A 25,186-nucleotide genomic window follows, 5' to 3' on the forward strand; every position below is an offset into this window, starting at 1 on the left:
AAACCTTTTTTTTTTTTTCTACAGCTCGAATCAGCATAGAAGTTGGAAGACCAGTTCGCCTTTATTTAAGTGAGAGTCGGTGGCAACAAGTAGTCCATGTAATGAGTTGCATGGCAAGTGTTCTACCACCCATGGACTCTGCATCAGAACAAGAGAGAATCAAGCCTAATAAAAGCAAAAGTAAAGAAATTTCATCGCCAGAATTGCTACGCCAGGCATTGACAAATCTTGATAGCATATCTTTTGTTACTAATCAAGTAGTTGTTAATTGTGAAGTTTTAAAAGCACATAAGGCAAGAAGTGAAGTGCACAGTAGTGTATCAGGTATAAAACTTTGTATTGGCACATCACGGAAACGTTCAGGTCAAGCTCAGGATCACAGGTTGGACATCATCTCGGAAATTACTGCTGCTGCAGAGGTTCTTGATTTCCAGCTGAAAACTATGTATCATTCCCAGAAGCTTCAGTCTTTCCTCAAGCCGTGGACAGTGACTGGTGAATTGAAATTGTTGTGGTTGCAGTGGAGCTTGAAGCCGTATATAGAAATAAAGGTCGACACTGAAACTGTGACGGTTGATCTGGGACCAGAACATTTATTTTGTTTTATGGATATGTACAATCACATATCTTCATTTGTATGTGAGAAAATGAGGGCACAAACTCAGCACACTTCCTCAAGACTTGAAGAGAAAGAACATCATCATGATATTTTGTACCAAGATGATTTGCGAGCAGGAATATTCCAGTATGTCAGTCTGGCCCTTGAAGATCCTAAGCCATACCAGGTTGTTTTTGATAAGATGGCTGGAACTATGATATGGTGCTATCCAGAGCCACGAACATTAACTAGAGTAGATATTTATCCTGTTCCTTTTATTGCTGCATCAGAATTTAGTACTGTGATGGAGACACAGGATAAAGATCAAGTCTTATGTGCCCTTCAATATTATGATTCGCTGCGGGAAACTTTTATAACGTATCGTCAGTTCCAGCTTTCAGAATCAAAATTCTGTCAGCTTGACTTACCAAGTTTTTATGAAAAGCAGCATATTGCTGTTTCTTCTATGTGGAGAGTGTGTATTGATTTCTGTGAAGACGACAGCAGTTCAGGCGATGGCCGTATTGTTGTTTCTCCTGGGGCGTTGGCTGCCTGTATGAGAGTTGACTCTATGTTCTCAGTAGACTTGCTTCCTCGCACACAAGCAGTTGTAACAGTTGGTCAAGCACAAATCACATTGTTGAATCATTTGTCTCTTACAGGCAAGACACTGCCTAAAGAATTGAAATTTTTCACTCTAGATAAATTAGCACCAGAAGAGCAACCTTTTCTCACTCTTACTCTGGAAAATTCTTTCCTTCGGAGCTACGTGTGGTCGTCTGCAGTGCATGTGCAGAGCGGTGGCTCGCTGCGTTTGGATGTTCTCAGTTACAGTTTTCTGACAAACAGCTGTCTTCTAGAACCTACTTTCATAGATGCAAGCTTAGTGAGGCAAGGTGCAGATGGACCAGACAAACCAAGCTGTGTTGATTGCATAATGACTGTCAAGCCAATGTTTGTGCACATTAATCAGTCTATTATCCACACATTAAATGTTGCTTATGAAAGTTGGCAGCAGGTCTCTGATAATGTGTCAGATAGTTCCAGTGGTCCCAATTTAATGTGTATTAAAAAGTCACCTGTGATTTTTATGACTAATTATCTTATTTGTAATGACACATTAGAAACAATAAGGTTTGGACAAGTAGGAACAGATGAAAATGTGCTGTTGACATCACGCAGTATGCACTTGTACTGCTGGAGAAGCCACAAACTTTCTCCTCAGCTTCATGCTTGTGTAGAAGGTGGAAAGTGGAAGTGGTGTGACCCATTCACACTAGAAGCTGAAGGCTCTCAGGTAAGATGAACTTGTGTACATCATTATTATTTAGCTGTAAATTCTCTTCAGCATCACTATATCAGCATTCTTCACTAATATGCTGTGTTAAGTTTGTCACTGCTGCTGTAAAACAAATACAGGTTGGCCATCACTAATCTGGCAGTCAGTAATCCGGCACTAATTTTGGCTAGCATAATTTCAAATTTCCAGGGTCACCACACCAACCTGTTGCTACTGTTTGGCGGCACTACTTGCTGCATAAGTTATTCCAATTTGTTTTTCTCAATTTATTGTTACAACCTGCTCACTTTTAGCCTGGCCATGGTTCCAGCAAATAAAGGAAATCCTTCTCATTGTGTAAAGCACATACATATACCATACATTGGCCATAAAAGATAAGGAAGCTTTGAAGCCATTGTTCGCCATGGGCTCAGCTCACTCAGATAAGTAAAGTAAAAAGACACAAGTGTAACTAATGTGACATTTTATTGTGGCCATTTTTCGCTCTCCAGGAGTTTTGTCACGCCGTTACAAACAATACATGGACACAGAGGGTATATATAGGCTTAGAGTGAGGTGTAATACTAGTGGTGGTAGTAGTAGAAGTAATACAATATGGTAGAACAATTAACTTGCACATGAGTAAAAGGATATAAAATCTATTACTTGGGTAACATAAAAATAGGTTAGACAAATATTTCTATTGGAGGTTGGATTAGAGAAGGCCTGTTTCAGTGTTCATCCTCTATAATGTGGTGTAGTATTAGCAGGAGAGACTATGTTTTGAGGAGGATTCTTGCTAAGACTTCAGAGATAGTGAAGCTGCCTTTGTTTTGTTTAATTGTATTAGAAACAGCAATTAGTGCTGATTCAAGGCACTTGTGTCTGCAGAAATTAGTTTCTGTGATCACTAATTGGGCGTCCCTGAATTTCATGAGGTGATTGGTGGAATTTCAGTGTTGTATGCAGGCGTTGTTCAAGTTATCATTCCTACATGCATAAATGTGTTCATTGAGGTGGGTTTCGAGGTTTCTTGCTGTTTCACCTACATAAATCCTGTCGCAGCCTCCACAGGGTATAGTGTAAGCCCCTGCATTGACTGGTTCATGGTGCTTGGATTTTGTTCTGGTTAGATCCTTTATTGAAGTGCTGGAAGCGATGGCAACTCTAGTGTTAGCTTGTGAAATTACTTTAGAAACGTTCAGTGCAACCTGGCAGTTGAGAAGAATTATAACTGTTAGGAGTGGTGTTGGTGTGTGGAGAATTAATGATCTGAAGAGCTCTTTTCTTGCAATCTTTGATGAAAAAGGAAGGAAAATGTAAATCAGTGAAGATTTGGTGAATGTATGTACATTCGTTGTCAAGAAACTCAGGACTACAAATTCGGAACGCTCTTAGGAAAAATCTGATGATGATGCCTCTTGTGGTCTTAGTATCTTGACTGGAATAGAAGTGTGTGAGATCATTTTTATTTGTAGGTTTCCAGTAAACTTGAAATCCTAGGTTGTTATCTACTTTGTGAATGAGGACATCTAGAAAAGGTAGCTTGTCATTGGACTCTTCTTCTAGTGTAAACTGGATCGCCAGTTCAGCTGTGTTGAGCCTTGCCTGAAGATTCCGTACATCAAAATGTTTGGGAGTAATTACGAGGACGTCATCCACGTAACGTAACCAAGTGTCACTTAAGGGGATGATGCTGGCGAAGTGTTTAGTCTCTATATGTTCCCTGTACAAGTTGGCTAAGATGGCACTTATGGGGGACCCCATTCCCATGCCTTAGGTTTGTTTGTAGAACCTGTTATTGAAAGAAAAACAGTTTAAATTAATGCAGAGTTCGATCAGGTTAACAAAATCTCCAGGTGGTAGAGGAAGATTAAGGTCCTGATTGATTTTACGTTGTAGAACCTCGATGGTTTGTGCAGTAGGTACTTTAGTGAAGAGGGAAGTCACATCCAGACTGCTTATTTTTTTGTTACAGATGGAGAGGTTTTAGATACGGTTGAGAAGGTCACCTGAATGCTTAAGACGAGTGGGGCTGATGTTCCCCAGAAGGCAGGAAAGATGTTTGGCAAGAACTCCTGCTAGTTTGTGTAGTGCACTGCCTATACCTGATGTGATAGGTCTGAGAGTAATATTATGTTTATGGGTCTTTGGTAAACCATACATGTATGCTGGTTTAGGGTTGCTGGGTAACAAGTACGGAAGTTTCTTCCCTTCTCTAGTGCATTTGAGTACATATTTGTCTGGTTTTGTATAGAAAATCTTTGGTGAGTGTCTCCCACTGTTGTGTGCTGATGGGTTCATATGTAGATTGATCATTCAAAAGGTCCATCATTTTGGTGTTGTAGTCACTGGTGGTGAGTAAGACGACTCCACCTCCTTTGTCGGCAGTCGAGCGTCACTTGGTTACATTATGTGGATGATGTCCTCGTAATAACTCCCAAACATTTTGGTGTATGGAATCTTCAGGCAAGGCTCAACACAGTTGAACCGGCTATCCAGTTTACACTAGAAGAAGAGTCTAATGACAAGCTACCTTTTCTAGATGTCCTCATTCACAGAGTAGATAACAACCTATGATTTCAAGTTTACTGGAAACCTACAAATAAAAATGACCTCACACACTTCTATTCCAGTCAAGATACTAAGACTAAAAGAGGCATCATCATCGGATTTTTCCTAAGAGCATTCCGAATTTGTAGTCCTGAGTTTCTTGATGAGGAATGTACAGTGGACCCCCGCATAGCGAACGCCTTGCATAGCGAACAATCCGCATAGCGAACGCTTTGTTCGCTGAAATTTTGCCCCGCATAGTAGACAAAAACCCGCTCAGCGAACTTCGTCCGAGACGCGTCCAATGTGGGCCCTCAGCCAGCCTCACATGTGCCGCCCGTCCCATTGTTTACCAGCTAGCCTCCTCGGTAACATTCAAGCATACACTCGGAATATTTCGTATTATTACAGTGTTTTCGGTGCTGTTTCTGGAAAATAAGTGACCATGGGCCCCAAGAAAGCTTCTAGTGCCAACCCTGTGGTAAAAAGGGTGAGAATTAGTATGGAAATTAAGAAAGATTTTGAAGGGTTTGGGGCTAACCCTGAGAAGCCTATGCCAGTTGTGGAATCCATTGTGCCTACTTCAAAAATTAAGGAAATGTGTGCACAGTGGGTTGAACTGCAAACCTTTATGGATGAAAATCACCCTGACACAGCTGTTGCAAGCCGTGCTGGTGACTATTTCAATGACAATGTTATGGCCCATTTTAGGAAAGTCTTGAAGGAACGGGAGGTACAGAGCTCTATGGACAGATTTGTTGTGCGACAGAGATCCAGTGACTCTCAAGCTGGTCCTAGTGGCATTAAAAGAAGAAGGGAAGTAACCCCAGAAAAGGACTTGCTACCTCAAGTCCTAATGGAAGGGGATTCCCCTTCTAAACAGTAAGAAGATAATGCTCTCCCCTCCTCCCATCCCATCAATCATCACCAGATCTTCAATAAAAGTAAGTGTCATGTAATTGTGCATGCCTTTTTCAGTTTGTGTGTACTAAAATTAACATTTTTTTGTGGTAAAAAAATTTTTTTTCATACTTTTGGGTGTCTTGCACGGATTAATTTTATTTCCATTATTTCTTATGGGGAAAATTAATTCGCATAGCGAACATTTCGCATAACGACCAGCCCTCTTGCACGGATTAAGTTCGCTATGCGGGGGTCCACTGTACTTACATTCTCCAAACCTTCACTGATTTACATTTTCCTTCATTTTTCATCAAAGACTGCAAGAAAAGAGCTCTTCAGATCATTAATTCTCTACACACCAACACCACTCCTAACAAAGTTATTATTCTTCCCAACAGCCAGGTTGCATTGAACATTTCTAAAGTACTTTCACAAGCTAACACTAGAGTTGCCATTGCTTCTCGCACTTCAATAAAGGATCTAATCAGGACAAAATCCAAGCACCATAAACCAGTCAATGCAGGGGCTTACACTATACCCTGTGGAGGCTGCAACAGGATTTATGTAGGTGAAACAGCAAGAAACCTTGAAACCTGCCTCAGTGTACACATTTATGCATGTAGGAATGATAACTTGAACAACACCTGCATACAACTCCGAAATTCCACCAATCTTCTCATGAAATTCAGGGACGCCCAATTAGTGATCAAAGAAACTAATTTCCGCATACGCAAGTGCCTTGAATCAACACTAATTGCTGTTTCTAATACAACTAAATAAAACAAAGGCAACTTCAACTTCTCTGAAGTCTTTACAAGAATCCTCCTGAAAACAATAAACCTTGCCATCACATAGTCTCTCCTGCTAATACTACACAAGCACATTACAGAGGATGAACACTGAAACAGACCTTCTCTAATTCAACCTCCAATAAAAATATTTGTCTAACCTATTTTTATGCTACCCAAGTAATAGATTTTATATCCTTTTACTCATGTGCAAGTTAATTGTTCTACCATATTGTATTACTTCTACTACTACCACCACTAGTATTACACCTCACTCTAAGCCTATATATACCCTCTGTGTCCTTGTATTGTTTGTATCAGCTTGACAAAACTCCTGGAGAGCGAAACGTTGCCACAATAAAATGTCACATTAGTTGCACTTGTGTCCTTTCATTTCATGTATTGTCGGTAATTCTACCAACTTACATTCACTCAGATATGCTGTGACTGGTAAACTTGGGCCTGCATATGAGAGAATAGGTCTGTGTGGTAAGTGTGCACTATACAAAAAAAATCCTGCAACACACAGTGCATAATGAGAAAAAATTGCAACCATATTTTTGGTGTAAAACTCGAATTTGTGGTCTATTTTCATATGTTTTTTATGATTGTGTTCTCATTTTTTTGGTCTCATTTGATAGAATGGAAGATATATTACAGAAATAGATATTATTTTAATTGATTTCACGATGGAAAGTACCTTGAAATTGTGCTCAAAGTAGAGGAAATGTTTGATTTTTGCCAATGTTCAAGAGTAAACAAATGACGTCACTGTCTAATGTGTGTCCAACTGGCCAGTCTAATACGCAGTCATGAATGGGTTGACATTATTTATATAATTATTACAATAGTGCAGTAGTCTGCATAACAATAAATCTTCTGTTTTATGTATGAATAAAAATTTAAAATGGAAAGCAAGCATAATGCAAGAGGGGCCTGGAGCAGTGATAAATAAACAGAGAAAATGTTATTTTAGTGCCAGGAATGTCTGCATTGTTTATTCTGGACCCTATTTTGAAATTGGTATCTCTTGAAATTTGTGTGAAATTGTCCAAATTACCATTTTCTGAGCACTTTATTGGGTAGTTGAAATAGGTAAATAGGCAGTTTCTTGTACTCAATCAACAGAATAGATGAAATACTAGTGAAATAGTTATGAGACTGGTAGACTGGAACAATGGAATGGGCCAAAAATAGTTCATTGGGTTAAATGTATTCTAACTTAACCACTCTGTAATCCAGCACCCTACTGGTCCCAGTGGTGCTGGAGTAGTGATGGTCAACTTGTATTGTCTTAAAGCAAATCACAGCCTTTTTTCACTTGCCAGTGCATATAAAAACCTAAAAAAACATGTTTACACTATCACTTATTAACTGTGCAATAGCACTAAGCCTAAAAAATTATGCAAAAGTAAGAATAATAAATATTTTTTAAATTGCCAAAAACAAGGCAAGTGCTGAAATAATACATATGTCTAGAAAATAGGAGGAGGTGTGGAGTTACAAAAAGTGTTATTCACGGGTTCTATCCCCACCCGTGGTATAGTTTGATTGTTGAGCTGTTTTGGTCATTTAGAGAGGATGGAGCAAAATAGAATGGCTTGGAGGGTGTATAAATCTGTAGTGGATGGGAGGAGGGGTAGGAGTCATCCTAGGAAATGATGGAGGGAGGGGGTAAAAGAGGTTTTGTGTGTAAGGGTTCTGGACATGCAGCAAGTGTGTGTAAGCATGTTAGATAGTAGTGAATGGAGATGAGTGTTTTTGGGACCTGATGAGCTGTTGGAGTGTGAGCAGGGTAATATTTTGTGAAGGGATTCAGGGAAACCAGTTAGCTGGACGTGAGTCCTGGAGGTAGGAAGTACAATGCCTGCACATTAAAGAAGGGATTTGGGATATTGACTGTTTGGAGTGACGTCTAAACTGTCATGTCTGGGCACCTCTGCAAAGACAGTGATTATGTGAATGATGGTGAAAGTGTTTATTTTTTGGATCACCCTTCCTTGGTGGGGGACGGCCGACGTGTTAAAAAAAAAAGATTGAAAAGCATCATGTTAACGAAGCTCTCTAAAATGAGTGTCGTACTTAAGAGGTATGCCTGTAATGATTTATATATGTGTTACAGTTTTTGTTCTAGCAGTAATGTGTATTACTAAAATGTAGATGAGTAAGACACAGGTGCAGCAGTTACCTGTCATATGTTTTACTCGTCTTACTCATCTATTGCAGCTTTATTTATTTAATCAGTTTTAAATTTTCAAATACTAGTTAACATATATATTAAAGTAATGTTTTCTTTAACAGGTGCACACTATCCACCATGAAAATCATCATTTTCATTTCATGGTGATAATTGAAACCGTGTCAGCCACTCAGAAACTTATTACCTTCTCTGGCCTCCTCTCTATTGCAAACTGTCTTAGTGAAGATCTGGAGTTTCGTGTAATAGAGACTGCCAAAGATAAAGAGTCTCCTAAGCATGTGTCTAGCCATACGCTTCACAGCAAGTATGTGGCTCCATCATATATTGGAGAAGCCCATGGTGTTAGAGTGAGATTATTGGGCACTCCCACCGTCTGGTCAGGGGAAATTCCCCTCTCATATGAACGTACAAGAGAATCCATGCTTGTCAAAATCCCTCTGAAAGTCAAGGGTGAGAGTATCATTGCCTGGTGTCGTGTACTGCGGCAAAGAGTTGGAACAGTTTGGAGGTTATTAGTGGTATTCAGTCCTCAGTATATGGTGAGGTCACACTTACCAAGACCTCTCATTCTTCATATCAACACCCCAAGCAATCACAGCAGTCAGCAGGCAAGTCATTAACCATTAATTTCTTCTTTATTATAACTACTTTTAATTTGTATTTTTGCAAATACTGTGTTTGTGTGGGTGTAAAATTACCTCTTTGTAGCCATAGGAACAGTTATGTTCGTTGTGTCCCATCTTCAATACTCTCTTCATAATAGAATTTGTTAAAAATTCCAGTGGTTGCTGCACTTTCTAATTCTTCCTCTAAAGCTCCACTGGTCAACTGCTCTATATGAGAAGGACAGTTTTCTGCTATCCTTTCCACTCCACTTTTTCCTCAGTATGTAACAATGGCCTCTTGTTATCCCTGGTTCAGGTACGTACTTAGAATTTTTTTAAGTTCTGTTGTAAGTACTTTTATGACCTTAAATGTGGTTATCATGTCTTGTCTTTTCCTGCTTTCAGCCAACATGAGCAACTTTAATGTTTTCAATCTTTCATCATAGTTCACATTGCTCAACTCTGATAGTCATTTTGTAAAATATAATCTAAATCAATTGATGTTTCAAATTTAAACTGCATAAGTACCTTGGCATCATTCAGTCAGATATATTGTTCCTAAGAAGTGTTATTATTATACACTTTCACCACACTCACACATTATCACTGCTTTTGCAGAGGTGCTCAGAATACAACAGTTTAGAAGCATATACGTACAGTGGACCCCCGCATAACGATGGCATCACATAGCGATTTTTCCACATACCGCTTACTTTTATCGCAAAATTTTTGCCGCGCATACCGATTAAAAACCCGCTCACCGATTTTCGTCCGAGACGCGTCCAATGTGCCCTCACATGTGCCGCCCGTCCCATTGTTTACCAGCCAGCCTCCGCGGTAACATCCAAGCATACACTCGGAATATTTCGTATTATTACAGTGTTTTCGGTGCTGTTTCTGGAAAATAAGTGACCATGGGCCCCAAGAAAGCTTCTAGTGCCAACCCTGTGGTAAAAAGGGTGAGAATTAGTATGGAAATTAAGAAAGATTTTGAAGGGTTTGGGGCTAACCCTGAGAAGCCTATGCCAGTTGTGGAATCCATTGTGCCTACTTCAAAGATTAAGGAAATGTGTGCACAGTGGGTTGAACTGCAAACCTTTATAGATGAAAATCACCCTGACACAGCTGTTGCAAGCCGTGCTGGTGACTATTTCAATGACAATGTTGTGGCCCATTTTAGACAAATCGTAAAGGAACGGGAGGTACAGAGCTCTATGGACAGATTTGTTGTGCGACAGAGGTCCAGTGACTCTCAAGCTGGTCCTAGTGGCATTAAAAGAAGAAGGGAAGTAACCCCGGAAAAGGACTTGCTACCTCAAGTCGTAATGGAAGGGGATTCCCCTTCTAAACAGTAAGAAGATAATGCTCTCCCCTCCTCCCATCCCATCAATCATCACCAGATCTTCAATAAAAGTAAGTGTCATGTAATTGTGCATGCCTTTTTCAGTTTGTGTGTATTAAAATTAACATTTCATGTGGTAAAAAAATTTTTTTTCATACTTTTGGGCGTCTTGCACGGATTAATTTTATTTCCATTATTTCTTATGGGGAAAATTCATTCGCATAACGATTATTTCGCATAACAATTATCCCTCTTGCACGGATTAAAATCGTTAACCGGGGGTCCACTGTATAAAGATACACAACACATCCCTCCAAAACTGCCAATATCCCAAACCCCTCCTTTAAAGTGCAGGCATTGTACTTCCCATTTCCAGGACTCAAGTCCGACTATATGAAAATAACCGGTTTCCCTGAATCCCTTCACTAAATATTACCCTGCTCACACTCCAACAGATTGTCAGGTCCCAAGTATCATTCGTCTCCATTCACTCCTATCTAACACGCTCATGCACGCTTGCTGGAAGTCCAAGCCCCTCGCCCACAAAACCTCCTTTACCCCTTCTTTCCAACCCTTTCGAGGACGACCCCTACCCCTCTTTCCTTCCCCTATAGATTTATATGCTTTCCATGTCATTCTACTTTGATCCATTCTCTCTAAATGACCAAACCACCTCAACAACTCCTCTGCAGCCCTCTGAAGAGGGGTTGTTGAGGTGGTTTGGTAAGGGGTAAACCAGTGTCCAAGAAATTTTGAAAAAAAAAAAAAAATTGTTTTTTCTTACAGAATTAAAGATATTTTTGTGAAGGTAATAAAACAAAAAAAAAATTCTGATCAGCACTTACCGAGATACAGCAGCGGGAAGTTGACCCAAAATGACCGGGTGGCGGCAACATCAGTGACTTCTGCAAAATCGTATTTTTTTATTTTACGTTTTTTATACTTTTTTCTTTTCTTTTCTAATTTTTTCTTTTTCCAGTAACATTTGTGGCCTGTGAGACCAATATAATGTATATTGTATAAGTGTACACTCATTGTATTCAACACAATAACTGCACTAATTTGTTTATCATTATATTGCTTACAAAACTTGTTTACAAGTTTATTGTAAACAAAATGATGAGAATGTTAGTGCAGTTATTGTGTTGAATACAACGGTACCATATAGTACTATATGGTACAATGGTGCCATAGGGTGCAATGGTTAAATATAGTTTAATTGTACCATATGGTACAGTGGTACATATGGTGCAATATGGTATAATGGCACATGATACAATGGTACCATATGGTAGAATATGGTACAATGGCACCATTTGGTACAATGGTACCATATGATACAATGGTACCATATGGTGCAATGGTACCATATGGTACTTTGTACCATACAATACAATGATACCATATGGTTCATTGTACCATATGGTAATATATGGTACTGTTTTATTCAACACAATAAACACACTTATATTTTCATCATTATTGTGTTTACAATAGTTGTTTACAACAAAAATATGCAAAAATGTTGTATACTAGTAATGTTCTATTATATATTTACAAATGTACAGGAACTCGACATGTTCCTTGAGGTGGATGACAAAGCGTTTTGTCTTGGAAACTGCTGAGTCAGTAGCTACCTTGTGTCACCACTCAGTCTTGGCTGGTGTCTCGTGCCACCAACACCTGTTGACCATATGGTACATGGTATCATATGTTACAGGGTACCATATGGTACATTGTACTATATGGTATAGGGTACCCTGCAGGAGAGGATAACATATGGTGCAGGGTACCATATTGTGTAGGGTACCATATGGCACAGGGTACCATATGGCACAGGGTACCATATGGTACAGGGTACCATACAGTACAGGGCACCATATGATACAGATACATTGATCCCTATGGAAATAAGTCACCCTGACTTTTTTGGGTTATCCTAGGATTTTATACATATGCTGTTATGTATGCTAATCCATGTAATTGTATTTCTGTACACCTGAATAAACTTACTCAAGCGCATGTGGCATCATAAGTAAGTTTATTTAGGTATACACAAATAAAGTTACATAGAATATCATACTTAGCAGTACCAACAATACCACCAGTCCGATAACATTCTTCTTTGCAAATATACAGGGTCTAAAGCCAGCAATAAACAACAAAATACCTTTCATCCGTGGACTGCTTGCAGAGGCAAAGGCAATGTTCGCGGCTTTCACTGAGACCCACATAAAGGATCACTTGGACAACGAAATATGGATCCCAGGTTACAACCTATACAGATGTGACAGAGTGAACAGGCAAAAGGGGGGGGTTGGCCTGTACATTGCAGAGTCACTTGTTTGCACAGAACTGCTTAATGCCTCAAATGACGTAGTGGAAGTTTTAGCAGTAAAGGTCGAGAACCAAAACCTAGTCATTGTGGTAGTCTACAAGCCTCCGGATGCAACATCCCAGCAATTCCAGGAACAGCTGTTAAAAATTGACCACTGTCTGGAAAATCTTCCAGCTCCTGCACCCAACATCTTGCTCCTGGGGGATTTCAACTTAAGGCACCTAAAATGGAGGAATATAGCAAATAATATTGTTGCAGTAATAACACCAGGAGGCAGCTCTGATGAAAACTCACACTCACACGAGCTTTTAAATCTCTGCACAAAATTCAATTTAAACCAGCAAATAATAGAGCCTACTAGACTGGAGAATACACTAGACCTCATCTTCACTAACAATGATGATCTGATAAGAAATGTCACCATATCAAAAACAATATACTCAGATCACAACATAATTGAGGTTCAGACATGTATGCGTGGAGCCTCAGACCGACAAAATGAGACTAGTCACGAGGGAGCATTCACCAAATTCAACTTCAATAACAAAAACATAAAGTGGGACCAAGTAAACCAAGTCCTAACCGATATAAGCTGGGAAGATATACTAAGCAACACAGACCCAAACTTATGCCTAGAACAGATTAACTCGGTGGCACTCGATGTATGCACAAGGCTTATTCCTCTAAGAAAAAGGAGGAGTAGATGTAAAATAGAAAGAGACAGGCGCTCCCTTTACAGGCGACGGAAAAGAATAACAGAGCGGCTAAAAGAGGTCAATATATCAGAAATGCGCAGGGAGACACTGGTCAGAGAAATAGCAAGCATCGAACTTAAGCTAAAAGAATCCTTTAGGAGTCAGGAATCGCGGGAAGAACTAAAAGCCATAAATGAAATCGAAAGAAACCCAAAGTATTTCTTCTCCTATGCCAAATCAAAATCGAGAACAACGTCCAGTATTGGGCCCCTACTTAAACAAGATGGGTCCTACACAGATGACAGCAAGGAAATGAGTGAGCTACTCAAGTCCCAATATGACTCAGTTTTTAGCAAGCCGCTAACCAGACTGAGAGTCGAAGATCAAAATGAATTTTTTATGAGAGAGCCACAAAATTTGATTAACACAAGCCTATCCGATGTTATCCTGACGCCAAATGACTTCGAACAGGCGATAAATGACATGCCCATGCACTCTGCCCCAGGGCCAGACTCATGGAACTCTGTGTTTATCAAGAACTGCAAGAAGCCCCTATCACGAGCCTTTTCCATCCTATGGAGAGGGAGCATGGACACGGGGGTCGTCCCTCAGTTACTAAAAACAACAGACATAGCCCCACTCCACAAAGGGGGCAGTAAAGCAACAGCAAAGAACTACAGACCAATAGCACTAACATCCCATATCATAAAAATCTTTGAAAGGGTCCTAAGAAGCAAGATCACCACCCATCTAGAAACCCATCAGTTACACAACCCAGGGCAACATGGGTTTAGAACAGGTCGCTCCTGTCTGTCTCAACTACTGGATCACTACGACAAGGTCCTAAATGCACTAGAAGACAAAAAGAATGCAGATGTAATATATACAGACTTTGCAAAAGCCTTCGACAAGTGTGACCATGGCGTAATAGCGCACAAAATGCGCGCTAAAGGAATAACAGGAAAAGTTGGTCGATGGATCTATAATTTCCTCACTAACAGAACACAGAGAGTAGTCGTCAACAGAGTAAAGTCCGAGGCAGCTACGGTGAAAAGCTCTGTTCCACAAGGCACAGTACTAGCTCCCATCTTGTTCCTCATCCTCATATCCGACATAGACAAGGATGTCAGCCACAGCACCGTGTCTTCCTTTGCAGATGACACCCGAATCTGCATGACAGTGTCTTCCATTGCAGACACTGCAAGGCTCCAGGCGGACATCAACCAAATCTTTCAGTGGGCTGCAGAAAACAATATGAAGTTCAACGATGAGAAATTTCAATTACTCAGATATGGTAAACATGAGGAAATTAAATCTTCATCAGAGTACAAAACAAATTCTGGCCACAAAATAGAGCGAAACACCAACGTCAAAGACCTGGGAGTGATCATGTCGGAGGATCTCACCTTCAAGGACCATAACATTGTATCAATCGCATCTGCTAGAAAAATGACAGGATGGATAATGAGAACCTTCAAAACTAGGGAGGCCAAGCCCATGATGACACTCTTCAGGTCACTTGTTCTATCTAGGCTGGAATATTGCTGCACTCTAACAGCACCTTTCAAGGCAGGTGAAATTGCCGACCTAGAAAATGTACAGAGAACTTTCACGGCGCGCATAACGGAGATAAAACACCTCAATTACTGGGAGCGCTTGAGGTTTCTAAACCTGTATTCCCTGGAACGCAGGAGGGAGAGATACATGATTATATACACCTGGAAAATCCTAGAGGGACTAGTACCGAACTTGCACACGAAAATCACTCACTACGAAAGCAAAAGACTTGGCAGACGATGCACCATCCCCCCAATGAAAAGCAGGGGTGTCACTAGCACGTTAAGAGACCATACAATAAGTGTCAGGGGACCGAGACTGTTCAACTGCCTCCCAGCACACATAAGGGGGATTACCAACAGACCCCTGGCAGTCTTCAAGCTGGCACTGGACAAGCACCTAAAGGCAGTTCCTGATCAGCCGGGCTGTGGCTCGTACGTTGGTTTGCGTGCAGCCAGCAGCAACAGCCTGGTTGATCAGGCGCTGATCCACCAGGAGGCCTGGTCACAGACCGGGCCGCGGGGGCGTTGACCCCCGAAACTCTCTCCAGGTAAACTCCAGGTATATGTTTGGAGAACCTAGGATAACCCAAAAAAGTCAGACAGACTTATTTCCATTAGGGTCTCTGTGCCCTGTACTATATGGTGCAATGTACCATGTGGTACAATGTACCATATGGCACATTGTACCATATGATACCATTGTATGACAATGTACATATGGTACCATTGTACCATATGATACAATGGTACCATATGGTTCAGAACCATAGAATTCCTCTTCAGCTCCACTTCCATCAGTTTTAGAACTGTAAGTTGTGAAGAGGAGATTCAGAATTTGCCCGGAGAGTGAGTGGGGAGTGAGAGCTTCCTTGCCGCCAGGCACGATGAACAAAGCTACTTTGGCGGTGTTCCCACAATGCCATGCGGGCATCCAGATTTTTTCTATAGTGTGCACACTGACCACCCAGACTAATTCTCTCAGATATAGGCCTACCAGCCTTCTCGCGCTAAATTTGACACCGCTAGAATTTTGGCATAGATCTACGGTTTGGACTCTCAATGTAAAGCCATAGATCTACGGCACTGACCCTGAAAGGGTTAACTCCATACCTTCTAATTTCCACACTCCGAATTTTCTGGATAATGTTGACACCACACATTGCCCTTAGACAGGACATCTCCACTGCCTCCAACCACCTCCTCGCTGCAGCATTTACAACCCAAGCTTCACACCCATATAAGAGTGTTGGTACTACTATACTTTCATACACTCCCTTCTTTGCCTCCATAGATAATGTTTTTTTGTCTCCACATATACCTCAACCCACCACTCACCTTTTTCCTTCATCAATTCTATGATTAATCCCATCCTTCATAAATCTATCTGCTGACACGTCAACTCCCAAATATCTGAAAACATTCACTTCTTTCATACTCCTCCTCCCCAATTTGATATGCAATTTTTCTTCATCTAAATCATTTGATACCCTCATCACCTTACTCTTTTCTATGTTCACTTTCAACTTTCTACCTTTACACACACTCCCAAACTTCTCCATTTTGTATTTGATTCCCCATAATTTAATCCCACCCCTCTCTCGAACACCCTAGCATTTACCTCTTTTGCAACCCCATTTATAAATATATTAAACAACCATGGTGACATTACACATCCCTGTCTGAGACCTACTTTTACCGGGAAGTAGTCTCCCTCTCTTCTACACACCCTAACCTGAGCCTCACTATCCTCATAAAAACTCTTTACCTTATGTATTTAGTAACTTACCACCTATTCCATATACTACTTGCAACATCTGCCACATAGCTCCCCTATCCACTCTATCATATGCCTTTTCTAAATCCAATAAAAGCTTCCCTACCTTTATCTAAATACTGCTCACATATATGCTTCAATGTAAACACCTGAACTACACATCCCCTACCCACTCTAAAACCTCCTTGCTCATCCGCAATCCTACATTCTGTCTTACCTCTAATTCTTTCAATAATAACCCTACCATACACTTTTCCTGGTATACTCAGTAAACTTATTCCACTATAATTTTTACAATCTCTTTTGTTCCCCTTCCCTTTATATAAAGGGACTATACATGCTCTCTGCCAATCCCTAGGTACCTTCCCCTCTTTCATACATTTATTAAACAAAAAATACCAACCACTCCAACACTATATCCCCCCCTGCTTTTAACTATTCTGTCATGATCCCATCAGTTCCAGCTGCTTAACCCCCTTTCATTCTATGTAATGCCTCATGTACCTCCCCCACACTCATCCTGCTCTTCTTCACTCCTACAAGATGGTATACCTCCCTGGCCAATGCATTAAATTACTGCCTCCCTGCCTTCGTCGACATTTAAAAGTTCCCTAAAACATTCTCGCCATCTACCCAATACCTCCATCTCCCCATCTACTAACTCCCCTCCTCTGTTTTTAACTGACATATCCATTCGTTCCCTAGGCTTTCTTAACTTGTTTAACTCGCTCCAAAATTTTTTCTTATTTTCATTAAAATTTCTTGACAATATTATTAATAAAACCAAAATACTAAATGAATAAACAAAAAAAGAAATCAGTGATCTCATCACAGTTGCAGAGAGTAACCTAAATGTTGTGATAACCAGTGTAATATTCCTTGGAAATATTTCCCATGAAAGAAAAGAACTAGAGGAGATGGAAGAGGAGGAATAACACTTCTCATCAAAAACAGATGAAGATTGAAAGTAATGATCACAGCTTGTGATGAGTTCCCAGATTTCATAGCCATTTCATTTATTAATGAAGACCTCAATATTTTTGCTGCTGTCATTTGTAACCTGCCACCAAATAACAGAAATCCTGGCAAAAGTGTGATAAAAACACTGCAACAAAGCTAGCCTTTAATAATAAAATGGCAGAGGAAGCAGAGAGAACAAGAGGTAAAGAACAGTAATGATAACAGGGAGGCACTGGTACCCTAATGAAGGTCCACACTCGTGGAGGAGTAAGTTGCTTGTATTTATAACGTAAAACTTTCTACTACAACGTTTTAAAGAACTGAGGACAGTGCTGGTGAGACTGGGCCTTGTTTTCACTTCCAGCAAAGTTGACAAATTAAAAATAAAGCGTAGAATGCATCTGAGGGTTAGTGTTACTGTTTGTTAACGTTCATTTACCTTGTGGAAGTCACACAAAAGAAGAGCAACATCTGGATAATCAAGCAACATTGATGTACAGGAAAAAATGACTACAGTGGGATAAAGCATTTTCTGGTTTAGGTACAGCGGAGAGAGAAATTCAAGGAATGATTCAACTAAGAAATGCAATTTTCACCCAGAAGAGCATAGAAGTGACTGACAAGTTTGTATCAACATGCAAGGGAATACATAAAAGGCACCACAAGAACCTGTAGTTCACTCATCATTGTAATGAGGTAAAATTTAGAAAAGTAAAAGTATAGAGAAAATGCAGAATGGTCTTTAGCCCTAACGGTCCAAACAGATCGACGTTCAAATTCGTAGTGCTACAAAAGTAGATCTACTTTTTTACATATTTTAAATATAACAAAAAAATGTAGGTAAAAGTTTTTACACGTTTTCACATGTAAAACAAAAAAAGATCTACATTTTTACATACTTTCAGATGTTGAAAAACGTATACAGTGGACCCCGGTTTACGATATTATTTCATTCCAGAAGTATGTTCAGGTGCCATTACTGAATGAATTTGTTCCCATAAGGAATATTGTGAATTAGATTAGTCCATTTCAGACCCCAAACATACACGTACAACGCACTTACATAAATGCACTTACATAATTGGTCGCATTGGGAGCTGATTGTAAACCGGGGTCCACTGTATATCGTTTGGACCATTTAAGAGTTAACCCAGAGAATAAAATGCTAACAGAAAAGCCAGATGTGATGATTCCTGGGAACTAACTAAATTAAAAGTACATAAAGTGATGAAGTTGGAAGATAAGGGAGGAAGTCAAAATAAAATACCACTTACAGAGAGAAGTTTCACAGAAACAGTTAAAGGAAAAGATCTTGAATAACCATTATCTCAAATCTGTCTCTAAGGTTCATGTAAACACAGATACATTCATATAAGTCACCTTTAATGATGATGTTTGACTCCTAGGATCATGAAGTTATCAAAGTCCAGGGACCGAAATATTTTTAATGACAGTGTATTGTTGGCAGTTATTTGTGTTCATACTGCATAAGATGCATATGAGTTTGAAGAGTAGTATTCCAGAATCTTGACAAAAACTAATTCATAATGCTTTTTTTTTTTATTATATTTATGTGAGAAGCATTATTATGTAGCACTGGTGTCTGCCTAGTACAGCACAAACTGAGTCTTGAGAGACTACGAAGGAGAGCTTCAAAGACAGCATCGTTAATGTTGGAAATTAACTAGAAAAAATGTGAGAACTAGGCTTTTATTATTACTACATTCATGGGGGAGGGAGATCACTAAACATATAGGGGCCATACAGTGCTTGGGAAGGCATTCAGATTTGGTTGAAGCAGTTGGAGCACAGGTTCAATTCCTTTCATCAAGAGCCCTCACCAGCATCAAGGAGCTTCCTTGGGTGGAACCTAAGGCTTTGTTGCTGAAGGAGTGAAGAACAAGAGGAATATGATCACAACATGTAAAATACTATCAGTCGTATAATGAACAAAGGTAGACTTCACTCAGGATGCAACAAGATTAAGATGACATGCTTGGAAATTACATACATACTTAAATAAATAGGAGATTTTTTTTTTTTTTTGCAATGTATGGTAAAAATGTGAGATGGGGTGAGCAGTGGTTCAAAAAAGTGAACTCCAAGCACAGGTTCAAAATTTGTGAGATAGGCCTCAGTCATGTTAGCTAAAATTTGAAAAGTGAACCCAGAGCTGAAGCTCACTCGCACAAATTCAAGTAGGTACAGTATACACATTTTATGTAGACCTCACCATATACATAACATGATCAAAGTTTCAGTAAGTTTATATAAAAACAATTAAAAAGAATGTAATGTACATCAAGAGCATATAGAGACTATTCTGCCTGAAACTCTATATGAAAATAGTTGACCTTGGTTTGTAAATACTACTGAAGCATAATTTGATGTCACATACTATGCTCTAGTGGGGTCATCTCATATTTATCCATCTACTGAATTATTTGCAAAAATGAAGTTTTAGACAGTTTCCTTCAAAGTGAATACACGGTAATTTTGTCTCGGCTGCTGAGAGTTTCTGAAACAAGCCTGCACCATTCATTCTTTGATGAAATTCCATATTTTGTATGTTACAAACCTTGAGTGAGGATTTTTCCACTGGTAAGTCAAGTCTTTTCAGTTGACCTCCATAATTCACATGGGTTAGGTTCCTAGAAGTGATATCAATTCTGAAGCTGCAGATAATAAGAAATTTTGCAAGTTTGAATTATTTAAAATCTTTTGACCATATTTCCTTAAATCTTACTCTTATCTACTTAATGTTGACATTCATAAGAGAATGAGTATATCTTGAATTAAACTTATGATTTTTAGTTTAATAGTTACATGCCAAGCAAAGCAATCAAAAAGACAGTGGGTATCAAGAAAACATGTGATTGATTAATCAAAATTATCTGCAAAATAGCTGTCAGCAAAAGTATTGTAGTATATGAATCATGTGGATTATTAAGTACTGTACATAAATTCTGGAATTTGATTGTATTCTGTATGCTGTTCTAATTGAAGATGACATCTGCAGTTGCAGAATAATAATCATAATAATAATAATAATAATAATAATAATAATAATAATAATAATAATAATAATAATAATAATAATAATATCTTTATTTACTACAAGTACATGTACAAGGTTACAGTTCTAACTGACATCAATGACATACTACTTTAGAAAGCCCTTGTTATGCTGAACATTTCGGGCAAATTAGGTCAGTTTTGTCCCAGGATGTGACCCACAGCAGTCGACTAACTCCCAGGTACTCATTTTACTGATGGGGAACATAAACAACTAGTGAAAAGAAACATGCCCAATGTTTCTACCCTCACTGGGAATCAAACCCATTCCCTTGTTGTGTGAAGCGAGAACTTTAGCCACCTGCCCGTGGCCTGGCAATGTAGGGTGGTTGGTTTAAAATTAAAGGTACAAAAAAGTTTATCCTCAAAAAGAAATCACTACTAAAATAAGGGGTTTATCAGGTCTAGAAATTAATTTGAATATAGTACATATCAATGACAAATTATAACCACAACTTTATATACAGTATAGTATACCCCATTCCAGAGAGATCGGCAAAAACTGAATCCATTTTTAATCCATTCCAGACACCCTGAAGTATTAACAAATAATTTTTTTTTTACCTTAAAGATAGATTTACATGCACAAAAGAATGAACATTCAACATGATACTTACCTTTACTGAAGACTGTTGTTGGTGGATGGAAGACAGGGAGGAGGGGAGAGGGAAGAGATGTTATTCTTTGGAATGGGAATCCCCCTCCATAAGGATTCTAGGTACCAAGTCCTCATCCGGGTCGCTTCCTTCTTTGTTTTTATGCCACAAATCTTTCCATCCTACTCCACATTGCACAAATCTCCATTACTGCCACCCTCTACCACTACCACCTCTACCACTACCACCCTCTACCACTACCACCCTCTACCACCAATCACAGCCACTACCACCATCTACCACCATCACTACCACCCTCTACCACCATCACTACCACCCTCTACCACCCTGTACCACCACCACTACCACCGCACTACCACCCTCTATCTACCACTACCACTTTCATATTTTTCTACAAACTTTTCTTGAATTCTGTCGTATTCCTCACTTTCTTTACCAAAGGGCTGGAACTAGAAGCTTCTTGGGGCCCATGGTGGCTTATTTAGCAGTCACACACAATAAACAAGTGCCAAAAACAGTGGATTATTACAAAATGTTTCAGTATGACATCGCAGGATATGCTCACTCACCGAGAAACATGTGGAGGCGGCTCTGTGTGCGCTCTGGGCACTGGACAAGTTCTGTACCATTGACGAAAATGGAGGAAATTAACAGAAACAGAAACAATATTTTGACGAAAAAGTCAGCGAAAACAGAAATTGGCGATAACGGAGATCAACGAAAAGGAGGGTCCACTGTATGTTTTTTTTTTAAACTGGCCATCTTCTACTGAGGCAGAGTGACCCAAGAAACAACCTCAACATTCACGTTTTCAGCTTTCGCGGGCTTCACACATTCGCGAATTCCCAAATGCCAAATTCCCAGCCGCCAAATCATATTCAAGTTTCCCGCCACCTGCGAGTCCCTACTACCCTCCCACCGACCCCCGCAACTGGCAGCCAGCCCTCCCACCACTCAGTGTGGTGAGAGTTTTGTTTGTTCATTATTTGCTATTAAACTGCAGTATAAATAATGTAAACCCATTCATGACTGCATATTGGAATGGCTATTCGGACAGGTATTAGACGGTGACATGTGTTTACTCTTGAACACAGCAAAGAATCAAACATTTCTGCTACTGCTAATAATAACAATAGTAATAATAATAATAATAATAATAATAATAATAATAATAATAATAATAAATACGATATAATTGAAGAAGGAAGTTGTACAAAAATACGAGGGAGTGGTTGACACATCGTCAGTGTGGCTTTGTTTGTGCTGGAGTGAACATTAGTCTCCCTGCTCTTCTAAACATTTCACAATAATTCATTGTGTTTGGTACTTGTAGATTGAGTGCGACTGGAGGGGTAGAGGCAGTGGTTGAGGCAGCTGTTGAGGCAGCGATTGAGGCAGCGATTGAGGCAGCTGTTGAGGAAGCGATTGAGGGAGCTGTTGAGGCAGCGATTGTGGCAGTGGGCGAGGCAGCTGTTGAGGCAGCGATTGAGGCAGTGGGTGAGGCAGCTGTTGAGGCAGCGATTGAGGCAGGGTTGAGGCAGCTGTTGAGGCAGCTGTTGAGGCAGCTGTTGAGGCAGCGATTGAGGCAGCGATTGAGGCAGCGATTGAGGCAGTGGGTGAGGCAGCTGTTGAGGCAGCGATTGAGGCAGCGGTTGAGGCAGCTGTTGAGGCAGCTGTTGAGGCAGCTGTTGAGGCAGTGATTGAGGCAGCGATTGAGGCAGCGATTGAGGCAGCGACTGAGGCAGTGGGTGAGGCAGCTGGTGAGGAAGCGATTGAGGCAGTGGCATTTAATAACATACATGTTATTAATAATAATAATACATGTTATTAATATGTACTATTATTATTTACAACACATATGTTATTAAATACCACTGCCTCAACTGCTGAATTATTGTGAAATTTTTGGAAGAGCAGGGAGACTAATGCTCACTCCAGCATAAACAAAGCCACACTGACAATGTGTCAACCACTCCCTCGTATTTTTGTACAATTTCCTTCTTCAATTATATCGTATTATTATTATTATTATTATTATTATTACTATTGTTATTATTAGCAGTAGCAGAAAGTTCGATTCTTTGCTGTGTTCAAGAGTAAACACATGATGTCACCGTCCAATACCTGTCCGAATAGCCATTCCAATATGCAGTCATGAATGGGTTTACATTATTTATACTGTAGTTTAATAGCAAATAATGAACAAACAAAACACTCACCACACCGAGTGGTGGGAGGGCTGGCTGCCAGTTGCAGGGGTCGGAGGGAGGGTAGTAGGGACTCGCAGTGGTTGGGGAAGTGGTGGAGGCATTGGTGGAGGCATTGGTGGAGTCTGTGGTATTTAATAACATACATGTTATTAAAGCATAACATGTATATATTTAGTACAATTTACGACGTTTTCATGTATTTTATGATTGTTCATGGTTCAACAAGTTAAGGAGGCAGTATTGTATTATATTTCCCTACAATATATTGGGGCACCAAACATTCACGGTTTTTCAACATTCGCGAGGCTCTTGATCCCTTAACCCTCGCGAATGTTGAGGGAGACCTGTATGTGTCCAGTCCTCCTATTCCTCTTTCAAGAGGGATGGTTGATCAGGTAATTTACAAGATGGTAATCACTGTAATAAATGGTGTTTTTTGCAGTTATCAATCCCAAACTTTGCTTAGATTATTATTTTACTGATATATATCTGTATATTAGTACAGGTACCATCCGACTTACAACCAAGCTTGGCTCCGACCAACCGGTCATAAGTCAAAATGGACGTAAGTCGAACCTTCGAAAATTGCCCAACATACAGTGGACCCCCGGTTAACGATATTTTTTCATTCCTGAAGTATGTTCAGGTGCCAGTACTGACCGAATTTGTTCCCATAAGGAATATTTTGAAGTAGATTAGTCCATTTCAAACCCCCAAACATACACGTACAAACGCACTTACATAAATACACTTACATAATTGGTCGCATTGGGAGGTGATCGTTAAGCGGGGGTCCACTGTACTGGGTAGGCATAATGTCAAACTTTTCCTATATAAACTACCTACATAGTACTGTAATGTAATGTACAATCATTATTTCATTCTTTTTACCATAATTTACTTCTATTGTTATATTTTAATTATTTATGTACTGTATATAATGTATACATGGTAGTGAACTGTATTGTAAATTTTACGTCACATACAGTATCATATGTTACTGTTATCTTTATGTATTGTCGACACAGTGGAATGGGAGAATACCACTGGTAGTGTCATCCTGCCAGAATGTTGTATAACCTATACCCTAAGTAAAGAGAAACAACTCTGGAACATGTGTAATACGTAGCTGGCTGGCTGGCCGGGTGGTTGGCTGACTGATTGTGGCTCTCTCTCTCTGTATTTTTTTTTTTTTTTTTTTTTTACGCAGGGTTTGACAAGGTTAAGGATCCCTAGCTTTATTGACAGCTATATTACAGGTTAAGGATTCCTAACTTTATTGGCAAGCTAAGAGCTGTTACCTACATCAGCTCATTTGAAAGCATTTTTATTGTTATGAGACATACAAGTAGGGAACAGGATGAAGTTGGAGCCATCTGTGGGCCAGCATTTTCATTTGATCAACTGACTTTATCTCGTTGACATCATTATGCTGTACGAATGTGTTCCATACTCGAGTCATCCTGGGTATGTATGATCTCAGATGGAGTGATGTTCTGGAGAAGGGTACAGCCAGAGTGAAGTTGCTGCTTTCTGCCCGTCTTGTGGCATAAAAGCTTGTTTCACGCTGTCCTAGAAGTGGATCCAAGTGTGGTATTTTGACAATATTGGCCTTGTACATAACAGTAAGGCCACCCACATCCTCCTATGTTGAAGGCTCTGCTGAAATGACAGATCTATCCAGGATGGG

The 25,186-nt window shown here is 39.8% G+C and overlaps 1 protein-coding gene across 1 annotated transcript in view; it reads left to right on the plus strand.

The window, feature by feature from the left end:
* Nucleotides 1–25,186, plus strand: part of Vps13B (vacuolar protein sorting 13B) — a 394,231-nt gene that overhangs the window by 263,850 nt on the left and 105,195 nt on the right. The window contains exons 30-32 of the mRNA XM_070098172.1: nucleotides 25–1,895; nucleotides 8,423–8,935; nucleotides 23,802–23,891. Coding sequence (XP_069954273.1) covers nucleotides 25–1,895; nucleotides 8,423–8,935; nucleotides 23,802–23,891 — 2,474 coding nt within the window. The remainder of the gene's footprint in view (nucleotides 1–24; nucleotides 1,896–8,422; nucleotides 8,936–23,801; nucleotides 23,892–25,186) is intronic.

The sequence above is a fragment of the Cherax quadricarinatus genome, chromosome 4 (assembly GCF_038502225.1).
Source record: "Cherax quadricarinatus isolate ZL_2023a chromosome 4, ASM3850222v1, whole genome shotgun sequence".
NCBI lineage: Eukaryota > Metazoa > Arthropoda > Malacostraca > Decapoda > Parastacidae > Cherax > Cherax quadricarinatus.